This window comes from Xiphophorus couchianus, chromosome 5 (genome assembly GCF_001444195.1).
Source record: "Xiphophorus couchianus chromosome 5, X_couchianus-1.0, whole genome shotgun sequence".
Lineage (NCBI taxonomy): Eukaryota > Metazoa > Chordata > Actinopteri > Cyprinodontiformes > Poeciliidae > Xiphophorus > Xiphophorus couchianus.
In genome coordinates this window covers 21,077,640-21,099,874 of record NC_040232.1, presented here as the reverse complement: position 1 = coordinate 21,099,874, position 22,235 = coordinate 21,077,640, and the positions used below count along the sequence as shown (strand labels likewise).

Sequence of the window (22,235 nt, the reverse complement as noted above, 5' to 3'; positions counted from 1 at the left end):
TGTCATTCAACACACTCTCTCTCTTGGTTTTCTCATCCAGGGTGTCAGACACACACAGAGACACGTACACACATGCACACGCAAATAATACACATGCACAATAAAGTATAGGCAGTAATAGTAGCCAGTTGGTTAGATATCTAGTGTTGGCTAACTTTGAAGTAGGCTAATATGTTGATTCGTGACAATAACTCTGTCATAGTACTCATGATTGACACGCACACACATATTTGTGAGGTAAAAAATAAAGATAATTCTTATATGTAAAAGTTATTGCTATGTAAAATATTATTACTCACGGGTGACACTTAGGACTTAGTGTGTATGGTTCAGAAAACATGTGTTCCTGACAGTCACAGTTGGTAAGAAACAAAGATTCCCATTAAATTTCATAGGAAATGAATGCGGGTCATTTTTGATCCACTCATGGAAGAAAGGGGTAGTAATATAAAGCATGTAATTTCTTAAAATGTATAAAAGCTAAATTAAAAATTTTAATTGCATGACATGACATCAGTAACATATTTTTTGAGGAATACCTGGAATATGAAGTGATAAAAACTTTTCATTACAAAGATATTGCAAAAAGATTACTTCACCTGGTCAAAAAGGACCCACTTAAGGGTTAAGGGGGGTTATCAGAGGGTTAAAATAAGAAGTCTTCGAACTATATGATGGAGAAAAAAAAACAAAAAAACAAAAACAATCAGATGTGGATGTTTCCACTTGTGCCTGCAGAGGGAAGTGTGGCACAGTGGAGTACTCCTGTCAGCTTCCTTAAAGGAACCAACACTCTTAGAGCCTGTTGAACACAAGAGGCAGCAACAGGAAGACAAGTAGCACAGAGACTGCACAACCTCTGCTGGAGGGCTGGAGACATTTACGCAGTCTGGTACAATGACATGAACGTCATAGGGGACAAGACAGCTGGGCAACATTAAAAAATAAAATAAAATGAAATAAAATAAGAAAAAAAGATTAAGGAAAGCATTAGTTCTTATTACGGTAATTAAAATTTTAAGTTTATCAGTTAGTATTTTAAAAGTATCAAATGCTGTCTCCTGCTGCTCTGCTCGTCTGACCTTAGTGATGCTTTGGGAGTGTGCATTCAGACAGGTTTTCTCTTTTACAGTCCACTTCAACCGGACCGAGACCTAGGTTTTTAGGCGGATCAGAGTTCAGTTTTTAAGTTCATTTTGCAATTCAAATTTGCATTCAGACCGCCCCAAAAACTCAGACTTTCTAGACAAACGGATTAGAGTCTGATTCAGGAATCTAATCCTGGGTTGGTCTGAAAACACCCTTAATCACGACTTGCATATTCTATTTGAATGTGTGTGTGACTTGCAGTGTAAAATTGCTGTGAGTTTGTCAGCATGAAAAAGTGTTGAAAACGTTTTTTGTTTTTGTTTTTTAACTAGTTTTGCTAGCTCTGTAACAATAGGAGCTGTTATACTGGCCTTTTTTAAATATATTTGTTCAAACATGTTGAAATAGGAAATGCCATATAAACTGTCAATATTCCATGCTGGAATATTAAGAGTTTTCTTTGGAAACCAAAGAAAGCCCTCCTGTTGGTGTTGGTCTGATTTTAACAGTGTGTTACTGTATATCAACTGCCCTCTGGGTCAAGGAGCACATCAGCAGATTCTGTCATGTCAGCTGTGCTGTAGCAACATTCTGTGATGCATTTACTCACCATAGATACGTTAGTCACAATTTGCTGTCAACACTTGTCATCTCAAGTTTATTCTGTTCTTGATGTGTACTGGCCTACAAGAGGGAAAACTATTTCTTTATGATGTGACTCTTTTTTCTAAAGGGAAACAGTCAGCAGCTTTAGATAAACAAAACTTACGGAGGCAACTGATTAAACATTGTCCAAATGACGACGTTTTACATAATTTGGTGGGAATCATTACGTATTTGGCAAATTGATCTTATTACGATTCAGAAGACTAATGTGATTACAAATCAACTGATGACAAAATCAATGATTACCCCTCACTGCTCATGTTAGATACACAGGTTCCAAACATAGATGTTGTGCATTAGAAAATTCACAGTTATGGTGTTATAAGTTATAAGATTCTGGAAATGGCTTTCTGCGTATCACATGTCAGAGCTGTTTTTACCTGGTTGTGATCGTGTAATTTTTTTTAATCTTGCATCCATATGCACTTATCCATAGTGCATATGGATGTGTGATTCAGCGAAGTATCTTTAAGGTGGAATGTCATAACCAAATAGTTGGAATGAACTTTGCCTTTTAAATATGAGGGGCCGTTTAGGACAAAAACTATGTTTTGTCTCTCACACACTACTAAAGACTCATACACACACAAAATATTAAAATTGCACATATATACTATTAATCCTTGTGTTGTCTTGCAGGTCAAAAGTGACCCATTACCATGTTTACCTGTGGAAAAAATAACCTAAACTATCTTTTTCTGATTTTTGTGTATTTTGTGTATGCATGTAAGACAAACATTTTATGCATGTGTGATATTTTGGTAGTGTATATGCACAATTTTAGTATTTTCTGTGTGTGTGAGAGAGAAAAAAATTATGTGTGTATGACATTTTAATAGTATATATGTGCAATTTTAATATTTTTTTGTGTGTATGAGTCTTTAGTAGTGTGTGAGAGACAAAACATAGTTTTGGTAGTAAACTGTCCCTTATATTTAGGAGTTACCATTGGTCACTTTTGGTTACGGTGTTGTTTTACTTTCACTTCGATGTTGAAATGTGTAGCATAGTTTATGTTATTTTTTGTGATTTCAGTGATTTTCGTTGTATTTAACATATCCTGTATGCGGCTTGAATCCTATCCAAGAAATTTTATCTCAGCATGTCATATTTACCACAAACAGTCAGGATGCCAGAGTTATGTACTCCTCACATACCAGTTTTCTTCATTATACATTTTGTGTTTTTTTAAAATTAGTTCCTTGATTAACATGAGGATTGCCCTGTGATGAACCAGTCGCTTCAGTGAGGCACCACACCCAGCTACCCGGTGAGGATAAGCGAGTATCGACAAAGGATGGATGGATGAATTTTAGGACAACTGAGACATTTGTTAATAAAATCAGAATCGCCCTGCTCTACAAATTGATGTAGCAAAATCAGATTGTTTTCTCCTTCCCCTCCAGGTGACTGGCATTGTGCAATACAAACAGATGAGAAAATATGCATAACAAACACTTGCTATCTCCTTAACAACAGCACATAATAGTGCTGAGATGTGTTCCTCTATCACCTCCACCCACAGCACATATGGAACAGCCATGTGGGCTTGAGAAGTGCCCAGATTTTTAAATGTGTTTACTTTCATGCCATCTCCTATATTATGTAACCTGTACAGCATGCTACATGGAAGAATAAAGCTATTATGAACCATCAATGTGGAGCTTTGGATTCTGATAATATGTACAGTTAACTCTAAACACGCTCCCAGGGTTCATTTGATAAATTAAATATAAAGTACAACTGGAAATGAGCCCATCTCCAAAAACTCCAAATATATATATATATATATACAAAAATACAATGTTGCAATCAACTTGTCAACCTAACAATGCAGAGTCTGGATGGATGATATGGGTAATCAAGTTAGCAAACCAAGACAAAGGACATACATTTTCATCTGCTGCTCACTGTGATTCCTCCTAACCCCTAACACTCCCTCACATGTCTCTCACTTTATTTGAAAAGTGTGTTTAATGCAGATATGAAATTCTCCCTACATCTCCCACCCAAACCCAAAGGCGTTGGGAAAGAAGAAACAGTGTCAATGCTGCAGCATAAAAAGAAGTAAGAAGATTTACTCATAGTTTCAGTACTGAAAAAAGCGGGAAGGGTAAAATCAGAAAAAAAAAGACAGAGTATGACGACATTTCTTCTTACCAACTGTATAAGTGACATCTTTTTGCCCTCTATGAATAAATGGTTTAAAAATGTATATTCATGTTTCCTTTTCTGGCAGACATCCAAAGTCTAAACATCAGTGACGAAAGTGTTGCCAACAGCAGGACTGGAAGGACTTTAGGGACACAGAGACTACTGTTAAAGACAGAGACAGTAGTTAAAAAAGGATCTACCTGCTTCCTTATTTGAATTTCAAAACAACAAAGATGAAAGTATCTATTTATCTCTAACATTTCTCTAGTCTTTACTGCAATGGCCGTCAGCTCAGAAGCCAAAAATGTATTCATCTGTTTCCAAGGGAAAGATTCAATAAAATCACCTTTAACATTTGGAATGGTGAATTGATCTCTTATGAGAGGTTTTTTTTGTTTTATTTTGTTTTTTTCAAATGAGCAAATGACTTCTACTGAGGTTTTAGTTTTCTTATGTGCTCTTGTCACTACAAATATCTGTTGCAATTGATGGATTGCATTATTGAAAATATCCACTCTAACCAAATACTTTGCACTGCAAGTTTACTCACTATAAATAGCTACAGCAGTAGTTCTTTTTGTTATCAGTGTCTGAGCTAAATAAATAGCAGCTTAAATATATTTTTATTGTTTTCACCTCCAGTCACCACACGTGTAGCAAAAGATTAAATTGACTAGTTAAGAAAGTGAGAAAAAGTATAAAAACCAGCTCATACTCCAGAGTTTGGTTTCCAAGACAGATGGGATCTTCAGCTTGGCCTTTTGAGAGCTGCATTAAGAATAAAATGAAATGGTCTGATTATGCATGTGTTTTCATCATGCGTAAGTCGAGCCTGATGTTATTGGCATAGTATCGGTATCGGTATTGGTATCGGTCGATATTAGCTGTAAAGTTTTATAGGCCAGTCCGACAAAACAATTCACCGATATAAAAGGAGTTGTTTTTATTTGATGAACCAGTGACGACAATGTCTGCAGCACAGCACGTCATAAGACACTGTTAAGTATTAATGCAAAACTGATGTGCTTTTCATTTATTGCTTGTGAGCAAGTTGAGTTTAGTTGAAGATTTAGAAATTTGCACTGTTTGTGTTGTCATTATCTCAGAGAGATAAAAATGCATTTTGCATTTGGTAGCAGAGTAAATTGACAAAGATAATGCAGTATTTTAATTCCACAGTAGAGAAAGCCATATAGTTTCAGTAAGTAGGTATAGGCAAAAATATATCTGTATTGATATTGGTTATCATCCAAATGAGTTTCAGTATATCTGCATATCAGATATCAACCAAAAATCCGATATTGTGCATCCCTAAAATACTCCCTTCAATCTCATATAAATTGTCTTATAGGAGAGAATTTTGGATGTTACACCAAAATGGTCTCATACACATGCTTATTAGCATTATTATTTATTGAGCAATCAAATGTTAGTTCTTATTGGGCTTATTAGAAGAAAATGTATGTATTGTTTTTATGAAACAGTATATCTACTCTATGACAGATATATTCATGCGTCAGTTGGGACTATAATTTCTTTCTTCCATGTCTTAATTTTACAGTAATAATTGCAAGGAGAACATTTCCTGTCACTTATTAGTGGAACAAGAAACCTGAATTAGAACATAATAAGGTTTCAGTAGAATATTAGTGTTTTGATGTCACGCCAGGCTGTCATGATCTGTGTCTTTCTGTGTTTATTTAGAGTTTTCTGTCCCCTTAAGTCTCTTCGTTGTCCTGTCCTCCCCTTGATTGTTCCCAGGTGTGTCTCGTTTCTATGATTACCCTCCCATGTATTTAACTCCACCTGTGTTCCTTGTTCGTCGTCGGGTCCTCGTCTATGTCTAGTCAGTTCGTCGTCAATGTTAGCTTCTTCGTTGTCAGTGTGTCCATGTTCCTGCTGCTCGTTGTTTGGACTGTGCTTCATCATTAAATTCATCATTCATCATTCCTGGGTCCACTGCATCTGCCTCACCACCCTTCACCACACCGCTTCCTGACAGTAGGACCCGACCAGACCGAACGGTGAGGAAGCAGCTATTATGGACCCAGCTGGATTAAGGAGATTTCCTCCTAAAGGGCAGAGCGGCCCGAGGCGGAGGTCTGGCATGGAGGACAGGGAGCTGGCTGAAGCCCTTGCCGACTTGCAGCGGGAGCTTTTCCGGGGGACAAGACTGGTGTTGGCACCCCCCGGATACGGCCCCCGTCGATTCCTCTGTCCGGGAAGTCAGCGACGTGAGCCGCCGGTGGACCCGGCCCCTCGTCGCTTTCCGGAGCAGCCACCTCCATGGTCGGCTCGGAGACAGCGACGTGAGCCGCCGGTGGATCCGGCCCCTCGTCGCTTTCCGGAGCTACCCCTGCCGCAGCCGGTTCCCAGGCTTCGTCCCGGCTCGCCGCTGCAGCCGGCTCCCAGGCTTCGTCCCGGCTCGCCGCCGCAGCCGGTTCCCAGGCTTCGTCCCGGCTCGCCGCCGCAGCCGCTTCCGAGGCTTCGCTGCGGCTCGCCCCCGCAGCCGCTTCCGAGGCTTCGCTGCGGCTCGCCCCCGCAGCCGGCCCCGAGGCTCCGCTCCGGCTCACCTCCAGCCGGCGCACCCGAGGCCGAATCAGCCGGCGTTCCAGCCGATGTTACTTCCGAGACTCCCAGTGTTCCTTCCGAGACCCAGACTCCCAGTGTTCCTTCCGAGACCCAGACTCCCAGCGTTCCAACCGAGACCCTCTACGTTCCCTCCGAGACCCCGACTCCCGAGACCCCCAGTGTTCCTTCCGAGACTCCCAGTGTTCCTCCAGAGACCCTGACCTCCTGCGTTCCTACCCTGACCCTCTGCGTTCCACCCGAGACCCTGACCCTCTGCGTTCCACCCGAGACCCTGACCCTCTGCGTTCCTCCAGAGACCCTGACCCTCTGCGTTCCACCCGAGACCCTGACCCTCTGCGTTCCACCCAAGACCCTGACCCTCTGCGTTCCTCCAGAGACCCAGACCCTCTGCGTTCCTCCCGAGACCCCGACCTTCTGCGTTCCTTCCGAGACCCCGACTCCCGAGACCCTCTACGTTCCTTCCGAGACCCTCTACGTTCCTTCCGAGACCCCGACTCCCGAGACCCTCTGCGTTCCTTCCGAGACCCCGACTCCCTACGATCCTCCTGAGACCGAGACCCCCAGTGTTCCGTCCGAGACCGAGACCCCCAGTGTTCCGTCCGAGACCAAGACCCCCTGTGCTCCGACCGAGACCCAGTCCCTATCTGTTCCTCCCGAGACCCAGAACCCCTGTGTTCCCACTGAGACCCCCTGTGCTCCACCAGAGACCCTGCCTCGGGGGGCTCGTCATCGCCATCTGTGGGCGGTCCCCGGGACTCCCCGTTGCCGGCCGCCGGACCACCTCCGTGGTTCCCGTCTCCAGCGCCACGGACGGCCGCTGGACCGCCTCCGTGGTTCCCGTCTCCAGCGCCACGGACGGCCGCTGGACCGCCTCCGTGGTTCCTGCCTCCAGCGCCGCGGACGACCGCCGGACCACCTCCGTGGTTCCCGCCGCCGCGGACGACCGCCAGACCACCTCAGTGGTTCCCGCCTCCTTTGCCTCCGCCCACCCTGTGGGTAGTTTTTTTTTGTTGTTTATGGACTCTTGGCCCTTCTTGTTTTTCCGCCCACAACTGTGGGTTGTTTTCTTGTTAGTTTGGACTCTGGCCCGCCGTCCGGCACCCCTCCACCCACCCTTGTTGGGTTTTTTGGTTTTTTTTTTTTTTTTCTTGGGCGTCTGGTAGCCGCCCTTGAGGGGGGGGTACTGTCATGATCTGTGTCTTTCTGTGTTTATTTAGAGTTTTCTGTCCCCACCTGTGTTCCTTGTTCGTCGTCGGGTCCTCGTCTATGTCTAGTCAGTTCGTCGTCAATGTTAGCTTCTTCGTTGTCAGTGTGTCCATGTTCCTGCTGCTCGTTGTTTGGACTGTGCTTCATCATTAAATTCATCATTCATCATTCCTGGGTCCACTGCATCTGCCTCACCACCCTTCACCACACCGCTTCCTGACACAGGCTGATATTCTTGTTAATTCTGATGGGGCAGCCAGCTGTATGCAAAATGATATCATGAAATTAGCTGTTCAGGTTGTGATGAGAAGTAAAACAATACAATGTAATAATAAACATGTTTCATTATTAACTTAATATTTGAAAATTCTGCTGAATATGAATAAAACACTGTATGCTTATTAGAATTAATCTTGTGTAGATTTCAGCTATAGCTCTGGAGCTGAAGGGTATTTCCAGTGGACTCATAATCTTTAAGCAATGGTAGGATAGGCACGATTTACTATTCGATCCTTTTTTTTTTTTACCTATTAGCCATGTGTAGTGTTGAGATTCCCCTTGAACACTGTCCTGTCTTATGTCTTTTTTTCAAATTAATTTTTGATAAAAATTGTATCCTGTGCCAAAGCACATAAAGTGCGGATGGAAGGTGACAGTAAAAATGGGAATCTGAAGTGCAGCATTGGCTGGATAGAGATATATCAGCCTTACTAGCCTTACTATGTCAGAACATATTTGATGAGTCAACCCTAAAAGCTGATAAGAGATCTACAATAATCAAAAACAGTTGAAAGTGAAACGGTTTTCTAAACTGCAGATGGCACAGATGTTCTCACATCCAGTTAAAGCAACATGAGCTTCAGTTAGAGCTGCAACTTTGTAAGGCTCCTCTGGTCTCTGAGGGGGGAAAATTAACCTCAGATCCAAACTTTTCATGAGCGAGGGAGAGAAACTGATAATGATGACAGATACGAGGTTCTCTTGGTCCTTTGGGAGGAAAGTTAAAAGAAAAGTGAGGTGTGTTGGGACTCACTCCTGATTTACTGGTGGGAAGAGATGTGAGTGGGAGGGTGTTTGGATGGAAAGAAAGGAGGTGTGGAGATGAAAAAGAGCATTGTCAGATTGTAGCACTCCCCAAAGGAGAAACGTCAAGCCCCTTAGCCCGTGCCTGAGCGCTGCTGGTGACATTTGTCCATACAGCTATGACTAAAGAGCAAGCCAGGCGACCCTGCCTGAACACCAATCATCTGCCTGCCCCATCTCTGCCACAGTGCTAAAATGAGACTGTCATTTTGTACCGCTGTTCTTTCACTACATGTCACTGCATGGCAAAAAAAGATTGATGCTCTTCCTTTTTTCGTTCTTATTCAGAACCCAACTCTTTGTGGTAGGATTAGCTGATTTGGAACACTGATGAAGTTCAGACAGCTCAACTGGGCACTAAGATATGTCTTCATTATGCCTAAAGTGCTCCTAAAACATTATCATTAGCCTTGAGAGAGCTGGATGGCAGGCTGCGGTCTGGAATGGGGCTGCCATGTAAAGGCCTGTCATTTTAAAAGAGGAATCTGGCTGCCTGTGTCAGGTTTCTAACTGCTTTCATACAGTCAGATGTTTCAGATGTTCTTGTGGATAACAAATGAAGCCGAAGTCAGTTTTTGCCATGAAAGTTTTTACATTTTTATGAGATTGAATTTGTCGCTAATTTCAGTTAAATTAGCGACAAATTCAGATTTAAATTGTCCTACACTCAAAGGATTTTAGTATAAACTCTTCTGGCATAAAGGCAGCCATGACTTTCTGTGCTATTAATCTTAGTCACCATATAGGTGTTTCTGTGCTGCTTACACAGGAAAGGGCAAAATGTAGAATTTTGCAGCCGAGGAGTCTTACGTTTTCCCCCTGAAAGATGCAAAGCAGAAATGTAGGCAAAATACAGGAAAGCATTGAACATAAGCATATCGTGAAGGTTAATTATGGTGGTGATAGTGGATGGTCTTACATATATAACTGGCTCTTTATCCATCCATCCATCCATTTTCTAACACCCTTGTCCCTAGTGGGGTCAGGAGGGTTGCTGGTGTCTATCTCCAGTTAACGTTCCGGGTGAGAGGCGGGGTTCACAGTGGACAGGTCGCCAGTCTGCTGGCTCTTTATTTAAACTAAAGATCCATTTTATCAAATAAGTCACAAATTTTTAAAGACCAAGTTATCAAGTTTCAAGTTTTTATTAATTTTTAGGTTGACAAAGTGTTCATCAATAAAAATGTCAGACTGATGGTTTAAAGATCCATCCATGGATAGAAACATCTCTGTAGTGTTGTAGCTTTTGGTATTTCTGTGGTATTTCATGCCTGCTCCAAAAGGTAAGTTGAAAAACATTTTAATTCCAAACACATTTTTCAGGTATAGGCACAACAAGCCTTGATAATTGGGAAGCTTTCAATATCCAGAAGCAACTTGGGAGAACTGTGACAAAATGTTAATACGCTTTTGAAGGTAGCAGAAGAAAATGTTGCCTGACTGAATTTAAACTTCCTAACTACACCTGTGTTCGCCTCCAGGCTACCAGTATTTGAAGAAACATAAAACAATGTTGTTTTTCTTTCTCTTCTTTTCTCACCCAATTCTATGGAAAGTGAAGAGTGCCATATTACAATCAATAAATATGAAATAAGGATATTAATGTGTCATTAATTTATTTTAACTTTAAATAAATACAAATATAATCAATCAAATATAGAATTCTATGTGAATTAAATGCGTGGAGTTAATTTTAAAACCGACATCTAAATATTTCACAAATTAATTTATTTCATGCTCTTACGCTGAAGCACATAGTGAAATAATTCAAACTGTCAACTGCACCCATCAAACAGAGTGGGGGGGCTCGGGGCAGACCCTGACGTCTGATTGTTATCTATGTTCAAGACTAAGCGCTAGCTGGTGCAAGATAGTGGGCGGGGCTAACATTGATTTTGAAGTCTGTGGTTGCATCCTCCATGAAGGACCACTGTGAGCTCTCTGATGAACGTATTAGACATACTTCAGACCATTAACCAGAGTTAAATATTAATCACTTTAATTTTTAAAACTTATTGTAGCTCTCTGTTCCGAGGTACCATAATTATACATACTCAGCAACATAACAGTGTTTTGTTTCTACCACTTTAGAGTCATAGTACATCACCACTCCTTCAGGGGTTCTTAACTCTGCAGTCACTGGGTTAGTAGCTCACTCAATTGGACTTTATTTCAAACCTCCAGATTTATTATGGTGATCCCTTACTTCTATCTGAAGAAGAGCCTCCTCTCTTTGACGAAGCACCTCCACATCCTCCTCACTGATCTCAGACAGGAAAGCTTGGACTCCTTCCTCAGCACCTGCTGCTTCTGCAAACAGTGGGTCCTCTTGGTTCGGGTCACTGGATGGACTCTGGGGACTCTGAGGGCACATGTAGATTAGAGTCATCTATAAAGTTGTCATATAATTGAACTATTACCTGTAGAAAACATGCAAACATGACATGAAGACCCTGGCATTTATCTTCAGTTGAAGTAAATACTGCAATAGTGTCTTCACTGTCAGGGTTCTCACTAAAATCAGGAAGATAGAGCACATCACCCCACTTCTTAGGTTATTCCACTGGCTCCCTGGAGCTCAGAAAATTAAAATACTTAAAAACACTAAATTACTTAACACCAAAATACATTAAAGATCTGGTGTTGTTGGATCAACCTTACATACCACTCAGGCTTTCTGGTTCTGGACTGCTCTGCATCAGAACCAAGCATGGAGAAGCAGTATGCCGCTTCTATGTGCCACAAATCTGGAACAAACTTCCAGAAAATTGGAAAGCAGTCGAAACCCTAAGCTACTTTAAATCAAGGCTAAATACACACCTGTTTAGAGTTTACTTTCATAAATTGTAACTGGGATATTATTAAATTTAGTCATTATTCCAAAATTTTATGGTGATAATTTTGATTATAATATTTGAGAAAACGTGACATTTGTTGCTTTTATTTGTTTTGTGTTTTCATCTTATAAACACCTTAAATGACCTTTTTGTTGAAAGGTCAAAGTGGTCCTCCTGTCATTTGCATAAATACACAGCTCCCTGTCAGAAACAACCAATCAGAGCCAGGAGGAATGTCTTAGCAGTGTTGATCACACTCGTGCTCTCCATAACAAACAGCACTGATCAAGCTCAAGATTGACAGTGGGCTGCAACTGTGATAATGAAACAACTTAACATTACAGGATTTTTTTTTTTTTTTAAGTATGAAACATTGAAATGAGAAACGTTCAGTACTGCTGAAAACTTTAGACATGATTGTAGCTGCTGCCACATACTTTCTGAAATGGTTTTTAAACAGGTGAGGATTAACAAAACTAAACGAAGACACTGCAGTAATGTCCTGGGAATTCAACTCTATGCGTCTTTTTTATAACTGAAAAAAAATTTGCAAGAAATAATGACAAAATGTCTGTTTAGTGCATTTTGCTGTAATGACTAAGTGAATGTAGAGCCACATTTTTTCCACATGCTCCCACGGAAACATGCAAAGGAAAGAAAACAGAACATGAGCCAGAGTTAGAAAAAGACATGGTTTCCTTTTTTTGCATTGCTAATATATTTCACTTTTGTGAGGTTGATTGCACAGCTACTTCTTGGTTGAGGGGTCAGTATGTGTCAGAGCACAGGGACCAACCTGGGCTGACTCACAGCGCTGTGTCTATTGGCCAGTGTGACTCACCAGTCAGCTAATTCTGTAACAGTGTGCTCACTCCTCCACAAAGATACACGCCACTGTGGAATGAATTAGTTTAGCAAACAGACGAGGGGAAAAAACTGTCAAGACAATCATGCTGACACTTTATTCCATAAGTTCACAAGCTGCTGACATGCTCAAACAACTTCAAGTTTCCTCCTATTGATTTCTAGTCCATTATGATGGTTATTTTAAAGAAGTGTGTGGGAAACAGTCAATACCTTTGGTTGAGAAAATGCTTCCGGATGCATATGTATGAGATTCAAAATGTCACCTTTCATGATTTGATATTCTCCCACTGCAAATGTTTTCACTTGCTCCACAGTGCATAAGATGTTTTTAGATCAACTAGTTGTTCCATAGCACACACTCTGATTAGTGAACTCGCCAGGACACAATGAAAGTGGTCAGAGAAATATAATTTACCATTCAGCTTCCCACCCCCGGACGTCTCTCTGTCGCATTCTTGCAGACCCTGCTAATGTGCCTTTCAGAGAGGAATAAAATAATAATTTATGTGACTTTCATATCATAAAAAAGATGGGTTTTAGGGGTTCTATGTGGAAACAAATGTTCCTCATTAAACGGTTTCTGCCAGATCAAGCTGCAGTTCTCTTTTCCAGTTAAGAGTACAGTTAGTGTTTAAGTACATGTCATTGAGTAACTACAGTATGTTGTTAGAACACAGAGCTGCTGACAGAACTAAACACTTATGCACCCTTTGTTCTGGATTATTGCTTCACTAAGACATAAAAAAAAACTGCCCAGAATATGAATGGACTTTGCAGGTTCTTGGTGAGACCTTCTGGCGCACAGAACTTAAATAGACATAAAACAACAAAAATGTTCTTAGATTACTTAAAGCATGAACAAAACCTCTGCATGGAGATATGGTGGTCCTTTTACCATGGTGGCTATATATAATTGTCCCACCGACAATAAGGGAATAGTGGCAATGTGTTCATTCAGTGAGGAATGAACACATTGGGTGGGCACTGCTGACCAACGAGTCCACATCAGGCTGTTGCAGTTCTCCAAATAAGTTCCAGTAATTCTTTTGGCCCAGCAGCTGCTCCACTAGGCTATCTGTGTTTAACTCAACCACAACCATTTTAAAATTCAACTTTAACAAGTAATGTGTGTTCTCTCTGCCAGTGACATGCAGTCGGGGGAAGGCGGTGCGTCATCTGACGTCAAACAAAACCAATTTGTCCACTTGACTGTTCTATAAATTTGTAGAACCGCCAGGTTTTAAAAACTGTATAATTTAAATGTTTTTAGAGTCGAAATGCTGAATTTACTCGTTACATGTTCAACATGGGAAAACAGTGAGATCCAAAACAGTGAGGTGCAGCAGTGAGGGGCTATACCTCACTTCTGGTGGTTTACTGTCACACACTCTGATTGAAGCGGGCAGCTGGCACATTCATTACTGTCTCTCTTTGTATCAGGAATATATTTGATCACACATGTGCTACACATATTGATGTCCCACAGTCTGTCTAGCATATTTAATGAATCTGTGTCCTTCTGATTGGCCATAAATGCGTAGTACAAATGCAATAGGTGAGGCAAATAGTAAATGTGGCGTTGGGGGCAGCACTGATCCCTCTGGGAGGGAGGGAGGTGATTTTCTTTGTGTAAATAAATCATACATTCACCTAGACCTTCACATAGATTCCAACACGAATGCTCAGACAGACAGATTAATAAAAGTGATGACAACAGAATTTCAGCAAAAAACAGTAAAGCTGACAAAAATTGCAGCAGCTCACCAAGGTATTTTCACAACTGTGCTCAACATCAAATACTCCAGTTATTAACCCTCAGCTCTGATCTGTTCACGCAATGATAATAAATTAATTCCTAGCAGCCTTAAAAGAGTATAAGTTCCAACAAGTTATGTGCCACTAGTATATCGGAATACACTAGTATACTATACAGTGTATTCCACTCCGAATACACTGTATAGTATACTGTATTGTGTTGAAGATACAAAGGGCATCTCATTTAATCTCATCTCAGCTCATCTCAGCTCATCTCAGCTCATCATGCCACTCTCACATGAATGGTGGTTAAAAAAAGAGGATTTTCACCCACTGCATCAACTCACCTTCTTCTTGTCTTTCTGTGCTGGAGGGAGCAAGGCCCTTGATCGCTCTGCAATTTTCTGTAAGAGAACCAAATGAACAGACAGGGTCAAAAGAACCGATTTCTCCTCTATGTTAAGAGTTTTCTTTTATTACTGTCAGCATGTGAACAGATATGTATGGTTTTCTGCCAGAAATGCCAGTTGATTTATCACTAACAGTCAATGGAACATGGCTTTGAATTCCAGCTACCTTCTGAAGATCCCCGTAGCGCTGCACAGAATCTGAGAGTTCAGTCTTCAGTCTGGTCAGACGTAAACGATCTTGCTGTGCAACAAAACAAGATTAGCTTTAATTAGCACAAGTATTGTGTAATCTGCTGTCTATTCTTCAATTGACAACCCATGAGGGAGGAGTGGCAGCATAGAATACCCGTGAAGACCCGCTGATTATATCAGAGAGCTGTTTGATGACATGACTTGTGCTGGTGATGACTTTGTTGGTCTGCTGCTGAGTGGAATGTCTGGGGCAGAGACAGAGACAAAGTACTGGCTTATAGGCAGGCATGAGATGACATGTTCTCAGCATAGATATTGAAGCCATACATATAATCCACTGGTCACGTTATTAACCACAAACACAAATCAATTACCAAAAATAGCAATTATCAATAAGATTTGCTACCTGGATCACAAACCCCATTATATATACATAAAGCATTATGAAAACTTATTGACTGTGTGAATTTTCAAACAGTTTGTATCTTATTTAAAGTAAAAAAAAAAACAGTTACCAGAAAATATTCAAAAGTTTTTTTCAAAAGAACGACTTCATAATCTCAGGGGGGAATGTAAATTCAAAGATCACAACCACAAGAAGTTTGTGGTCAGTCTGTGGTCTGAAACTATAGAGCAGTTTGACCGTGTCCAAACATTAAAAACATTTCAGACTTCTGTATAAGGAAATGCTCTACGCTAAAAAAAGACACTAGCTTGATTATATTGTGTTATTATGTTGTTATGGCATCATTAGCATCAATATTATTGTTACTGTTGTTAATACTATAGAGCTAATATTAGTAATACTCTTATCTATGACAACATTGTAAGAACATGATTGGATGTACTGCATCATCAAGAATCTGAGAGTAGTAATGTATTGCTACAATACTTTAAAAAAAGAAGAAATCAGAAGTATTGTCGGTTTTGTTGGTGCTTTACAAAGAGATTTTGGCTTAAACATTTCACGTTATGACTAGCTATAGTTTTGCTGATGCAGGACTACCCATGGCATTAACAATGGATGTGGCACCCATGTAGAAAAGGCTACATCTCAGAGAGAGAGGTTTATCTGATCTCTCTGTCTGAGGTCAACGATGACCCATAAAATATTCACCGGTTTCAGATGAACACACACAAACATTGATCTTCTGATGGCAGCAGATGTTTTAAAGACTTCTCCCAGACTAAAAGACACACAACAACATTTCATTGTCAACACAGAAAAATCAAGTGAGTTTTTGTGGGTTGTTTACGTGGGTTGTTGTTTGTCTTATTTTCACAGCATATCATGCATAAGCTGTGCATGATTGCACAGCATATTACTAAAAGGTCCAACTTGTTTTACGTTTGGTCCTTTTTCCTTGGTTTCATGTCAGGAACAGTACTATGTTAAATATTGTTTCATTTAAATCAGATGAATGTAGGCTTAGGCTCCACATTTTTTTCCCTCAGTGTTTGAAAACATATTCACAGTTTATGTTAGACTTCCATTCAATAGTGCTGCAGTATCATGCTGTGCCAGTAGGAGAAATTATTGGCGGTGAAAACAGTGTATTCTCTGACACTGGGTTCGCTTTCCTCATAGTCAATAACTTTCTCAGCTCCCTTTTCAGGTTTCAAAGAGAAAAAGTAACAATAATATATAAATAAAATGTTTGCAAAGACAGTTTTTTAAAGTGAGTGTGAGCGTTTGCTACATGGGTCTGGTGTTGTTCTCTGACTATTCAGTTCACATAGATATCCCACTAACAGACTTCAGAAAATTCTCTATATTGGAAAACCTTTCCAGGATTTGCTAGTTTTTCTCAATATAAGCAAGTTTAGCTTGTGGACATGCTAAACTTGTCCACATGCTAAACTGTGAACCACAAGTTTAGCATGTAGTCCACAGCAGAAATACCTGTGAAACAATAACCTTGTTCAACTGCCCCTTAGCTATTCACATTCAACAGAATTGCTGATAAAAAAAAAACCAATATGTTACTAGGAGAAAAGACATATAGTGTATAGAATATTTATTGATAATGTTTTTTGGTTGTGTTGAACAATCCTTTGTTTTTAGGTTGATATATTAAAATTACAGTGTAGCACAAATTGGAGCTGAACTAGAATTCAGTTTGAAATATTATTAAATAATCAGCATGCATTTCTCTGAAAAAGGTGAGTTCACAGATTGTGCTTTCTTTACCCTTTGCCAATAAAATAATGGCCTAATTTGACATTTTTCAAATTGGCCTGGAAATCAGATGTTTTTAATGATAAACTGTTCATCATTAAAAGCCACTGACTGATTGCTTTGTTTGATAAGTTGATAACAGCTGACTATGCTGTATTTTGTGCATGCAAACATCACAACATGTTCAGTTTTAGTGACTGGAACCCACTGTGTGTGAGCGTGATTCATAGAAAGAGACTGGTGAGATTCTCTGAACATGTTTCCCACTATAACTGTAACTACTATCTATGAAATATGTGCTGTTGTGAATGGTAAGACGCAAACAGCTTATCTTGACTTAACCATTCTAATTATTAATTTATATCCTTTATATCCTTAAAAGCTTAATTTAATTATAGTTATCACTTTGAGACAGCTTTCTTAAACATAGCTTTATTTCCTTTGAATAATATAGTGATGATTAACCTAACTCAACATTGTAACATCCATACTCTCCCTTCTTTCATGTTTGTATTTTGTCTGTGACAAGTGCTGCTCAGGAAAGAGGTAGAACATACAACCATTTTCATAACTCTGCAGCATGTGTCCTAGAAAGTCAGCTTAAGACTGTTATTAAATATCCATGCTGTCAGGTCGTCCTGGGGTTACAATACACACATCACTCCACCTTGCAATTTTCCTGACTTGACACTGTGTCAGTCTGGTGTGCAGAGAAGGGATGCTACACAGAAACGGTTCAGTTATGGTTACTCAGATATTAATCTCCATTAAACTGATGGCAGGGGAAGGACCAGTAGACCACAGAAGACGCTTGTCAACATAACTTTGGATCTGTTGATTAAAAAAAATAACAATATATTTTTAATAAGTTAGGTTATGCATTCTGAGGAGGCTCATTTCTCAAATTAAAACTACATTTGAAAATAACCTGTAAGCCGATATTAAAGATATTTTTCATTTCAGTATTATTTTATTCTTATGTAAAATTCTAGTACTGTACTACATGTCTTGTTTCCATTAGTTGTAAGCAGACTCTCATAAATCATTATAATAAATCGTAATAAATACTTGAAAATGTCAGTCGGTTTAAACAACTTTTCATTCAACCCAGTATTTATGACAGACAATGAGAAAGAAATCTTTCAGTAAATATCAGAACAATGTAAAGCTGTATCATTTTTGTAAATTAGCTTGGAAAAGGCTGGATGTATTGGTACACAATGGCCAGAACAGTCTACAGTCATTAACACTACAGTATTTATCCATCCATCCATTGTCTATATCTACTTATGCTTGTAGGGTTGCAGGTGTTTAGTGCCTATCGCCACTGGTTGTTGGACGAAATCTATATTTTCTATGATTAAACAATAATCTGTGATGGGTAAAAAAAAGAAAAAAAAAACTTTTTATTTGAATTAAATCAGCTCCTTCTTAATGAATAACCAACCGTTTGCTGGTGTCAGTGAGAGAAACAGAACAGATATCTTTAAAATGTCAGCTATCATCTAAAAATACCATCTGACCTGTGCATTGGTGCTGATGACCTGCAATGATTCATCAATGCGTCAGCAGGAGTCCCACTCACAACAATCAGATCATGTCCACCTCTGTGGACCTGAACAGCATCACTACCCAGCAGGAAATCAGCTGGTCAGAGTCCTGCCTCTGCCTGCTTCCAAATAGAAACAGCATGGTGAAAGTGTAGATGCTTATTCTGCAAATTTCAATCAGCCACTCTGGTCGTATGTTTCTCCTGTGTGTCTGCCATTTGCTTTTCCTTTGGGGTTGGGCTAGTTGTGATGAGGGAAGCTGGGAGCAGCTGGCTGCAGGGGAAGGTGTGAGGCTCGGGGGAGGCATCGAGTGGGATCTGCATTCTGCAGAGCACGATGAAGGAGTGCTGGCTGTTCTTAGACTGCGGTCACAATCTCAGGATTCTAACTGATAGTGTCCAATTTTCTGAGCTCTGACGTGCTGGAGTTGCTTCTCTCAGCCTGCTGCCCTCGCATCGATTCACCTGACAAATCAAAATGTTTTTTAAAAGCAAGCAGTGACTAAAGTCACAAAAAGCAAGAGTGCTATGATGACACCTTGCCAACGTAAAAGTGGAGTCAATTCATCACAGCAGCCCAATCAATATCTTTGCTGAAAACATCAAGCGGCGTTCAGAATTCTTCTTCTTGGTTTATCTGATGGCAGCAGAACTATCTGAAGCAGAATCTGGGTGAACAATCTGATCAGGTCAGTTTGTAGCAAAAAGCAGATTATATTCCAGATTTATTTCCACTGTTAACCAAATAAGAATCAGAGGGACACATCTTTGAAGTTCTGTAAAGTTTGTTCTGTGCATCTACAATATCTCCACACTGTTATTGTTTCTTAACTGAAAAAAAATAACATTCATTCATAGACTTTAAAGATTTACATCTGTCACTTTTAACTTGTGATTCCTGGTTCACCAAGAATGTACCTAACGGTCTACCACTGTCCTGAGCCGTATGCAACGAAATTTCGTTTTGTATACACCCTGTGCATGCAAAATGACAATAAAGTCAGTCTAAGTCTAAGTCTAAGTCTATCTCATAAAGAATAATAAAAAAAAGTCCACCTCACTGCTATCATACACAAAGCTGCAGGTTTGGATTCCACGTGACATATAAATATGCATCTCAGATGAAATATACACCTACAGTTACTCATGCATAGCCGGAAAGCAACAGGACCCCACACTAATGTGGGTTTGAGAGGGAAAGTGATGCTGGCTGGTTGTGTAATAGTGGAGGAGGATGAGGTGGAGAACCACATCAACACAATGTGTGAATAAATATCTGTGGCATATTCTACCTTTTCCCTGCTGTAAGAAAAGTTTGTTTTTTTATCATTTATTGTCTATGTAAATTTGAGGTGATATTAGGTTGTTGCAGATTAACTATTAATTCAAAGTCACTGTGTAGTAGAGAAATGGTACACATGTTTTTAATTTAGACAGTATTGTGTCTAATGTTCAGGATTATTAACACAAAATGGAACTTGTTATGATTTTCTTTTGGAATTGTTTTTTTTTTTCTTGCCTCTCGTCCATGAAGACCAGATTATATGAGTGTTCCTATCAACAGGCTTTTCCACTGTTAACATGGGACTCTTGACTCTTTCTCTGATGAATACTTTTCATTTGGTTCTGGGGGAGAAGATTGCAAGATGGCAGCTCTCCTAGAGTGAACTAAAGTTTTTGTGCCGTGTATCAACACTGTCAGTCGTCATTTTAGCTGTCCTAAGTTTCAGTTACTGGGTTGGCCATTTACTGCCTGTCTTCCCCTTTGCTTCTGTTAATTAACTAACCCAGAGACTTTATTAACTGTTGAGTAAAGACAACCACAAAAACTACTGAAAATTTTAAAAATCACTCAACAATTATGCACTAAGTTATGTTGGTCTCTCACATGACAAAAACAAACAATGAAACGAAATGTGATCAAATATAAAAAAGTGCATAGGATTGTGAACATTACAAGTACTGTAAACAGTGGGCTAACAGACACTGTGAACAACCGTTGGCTTTACTTATACATAAATCTGAATGAACAAAAGCATCATTCTGTGTAAATCTTTTGGAACAACTGGATTTCTTGTTTCTTTCTCTTTTTATCGAACAGCATCAATGCAGTAGAAAATACAGACAGGTAAAAGTAAAAGCAGCCAAACATTGAAAGCTTCCAAGGCTGTCATAAAATTGTTGGATGGGATTGATGACATGCCAGCTAAAACAGCAGGAGGTGATGCATTTTAAAATGTGCAATCATCTTAGATTGGACACTTTGTCAACAATGTAGAATCTGGCCATTTGCAGAAGATTGGCTGAAAACAACAATCAATAGGATTTTAAAAACTAAGAGAAAATAAGAATGCTTAGCCGTAACAGCAAGGGTGTGTATGCATGCGGGCGTGCGCAGGCGAGTGCGTGCATGTGTGGTGTGTGCAGGGGTGTGCGGGCGTGTGCATGTGTTACTCACAGGTTCTGTCGCAGCTCTGTTGTGTCTCTGGAAGTACCCAGAGACTGAAGACTTTTCTCCAAGATGACAACTGAAGAAACAAATGCATGAAAAAATCTTTTGAGGTCATCAAAGGATCTCACACACACTTCCAGACACTTTAAGAATCAGTTGGGCAAGCTTAATATTTTTAACAAATAGATTGGAATTCTGTTAAAATGACCACATTGTTTTAGTAAACATTTAGTAATGAAATTTAAATCCATTGTTCTTTTCTAATAGAACAATGAGTGTACGGTAGCCAGTCAATCCAGACTACCGTAAGAATGGGCCCTGGGGGAAATGTCATTATGTCATAATACAGGAAATTTACGGGAAAATACTGATACAGGAGCACTGCGGGTAAGAGGGATAAAATGCGGTGACTTCCCAGCCAAAACAGGAGACTTGGCAGGTATGACTTGCGACGCTATTGGCTGACGTTTACAGAGCAATCAATCCAGGAGTACCATTTCTTTCCCTTCGTGCTGATTGGCTTAAACTAGGCAGTTCTTAGTGTTTTTAGAGGGAGTTTGAAGTATTGGCAAATTTCTTTCTATTCACTTGCAGCTGTGGTCACTGTGTTCCTTAAATTAAACATTAATGCTTTACTTCAGATTATTGTTTTTTTTGTTTGTTTGTTGTTTTTTTTTTTGAAGAAAAGTTCGTGATTTCTCAAAGTTTGTAAATGAGGATCAATAAATACCTCCAGCTAAATAAGTTCCTAGTCGTGGAGGGGTACGAGTCAAGGTCAATAAAAACTCCCAAAGAGGTGACATTTACAAATTACATAAAACCTAGAGTTTAAAGAGGCATGTGTTTTCATGTCACCCACACACATGCAAACCACACCGAGTTTAGGTGGTGAGTCATGACTCTACCATTGCCGTTGATCTGGAAGATATTGGAGGAGGCTTCTTGAAACACGTCTTGTAGTTCTGAAGGGCTGACCTGTGTGGCTTTGAAGAAAAAACAGTTTGAGAAAGGCAACATCACAAACATGTACAGCACTGCAAAAATCCCTGCACATTATCAAGGTTTACAGCTATCTGGTTGTTTGTTCAGAGACACCAGAATGACAGACCTTATGGTATCTCTCTTGACTAGTGATGATGGAGGTGGATTGAAAAAAATGTTGCATTTGCATTGTTTAACAATAAGACATGTTTTTTCCTAAAAC

General features: G+C 39.9%; 1 protein-coding gene across 2 annotated transcripts in view; it reads right to left on the bottom strand.

Moving 5' to 3' along the window:
* tsnare1 (T-SNARE Domain Containing 1) overlaps window positions 1-22,235 on the bottom strand; it is a 119,408-nt gene that overhangs the window by 41,895 nt on the left and 55,278 nt on the right. For both annotated transcript variants that reach the window (XM_028018544.1, XM_028018545.1), the window contains exons 3-8: window positions 21,937-22,014; window positions 21,038-21,107; window positions 15,006-15,096; window positions 14,826-14,900; window positions 14,597-14,653; window positions 10,997-11,152 (exon numbers count right to left, since the gene is read on the bottom strand). In XM_028018544.1, coding sequence (XP_027874345.1) covers window positions 10,997-11,152; window positions 14,597-14,653; window positions 14,826-14,900; window positions 15,006-15,096; window positions 21,038-21,107; window positions 21,937-22,014 — 527 coding nt within the window. The remainder of the gene's footprint in view (window positions 1-10,996; window positions 11,153-14,596; window positions 14,654-14,825; window positions 14,901-15,005; window positions 15,097-21,037; window positions 21,108-21,936; window positions 22,015-22,235) is intronic.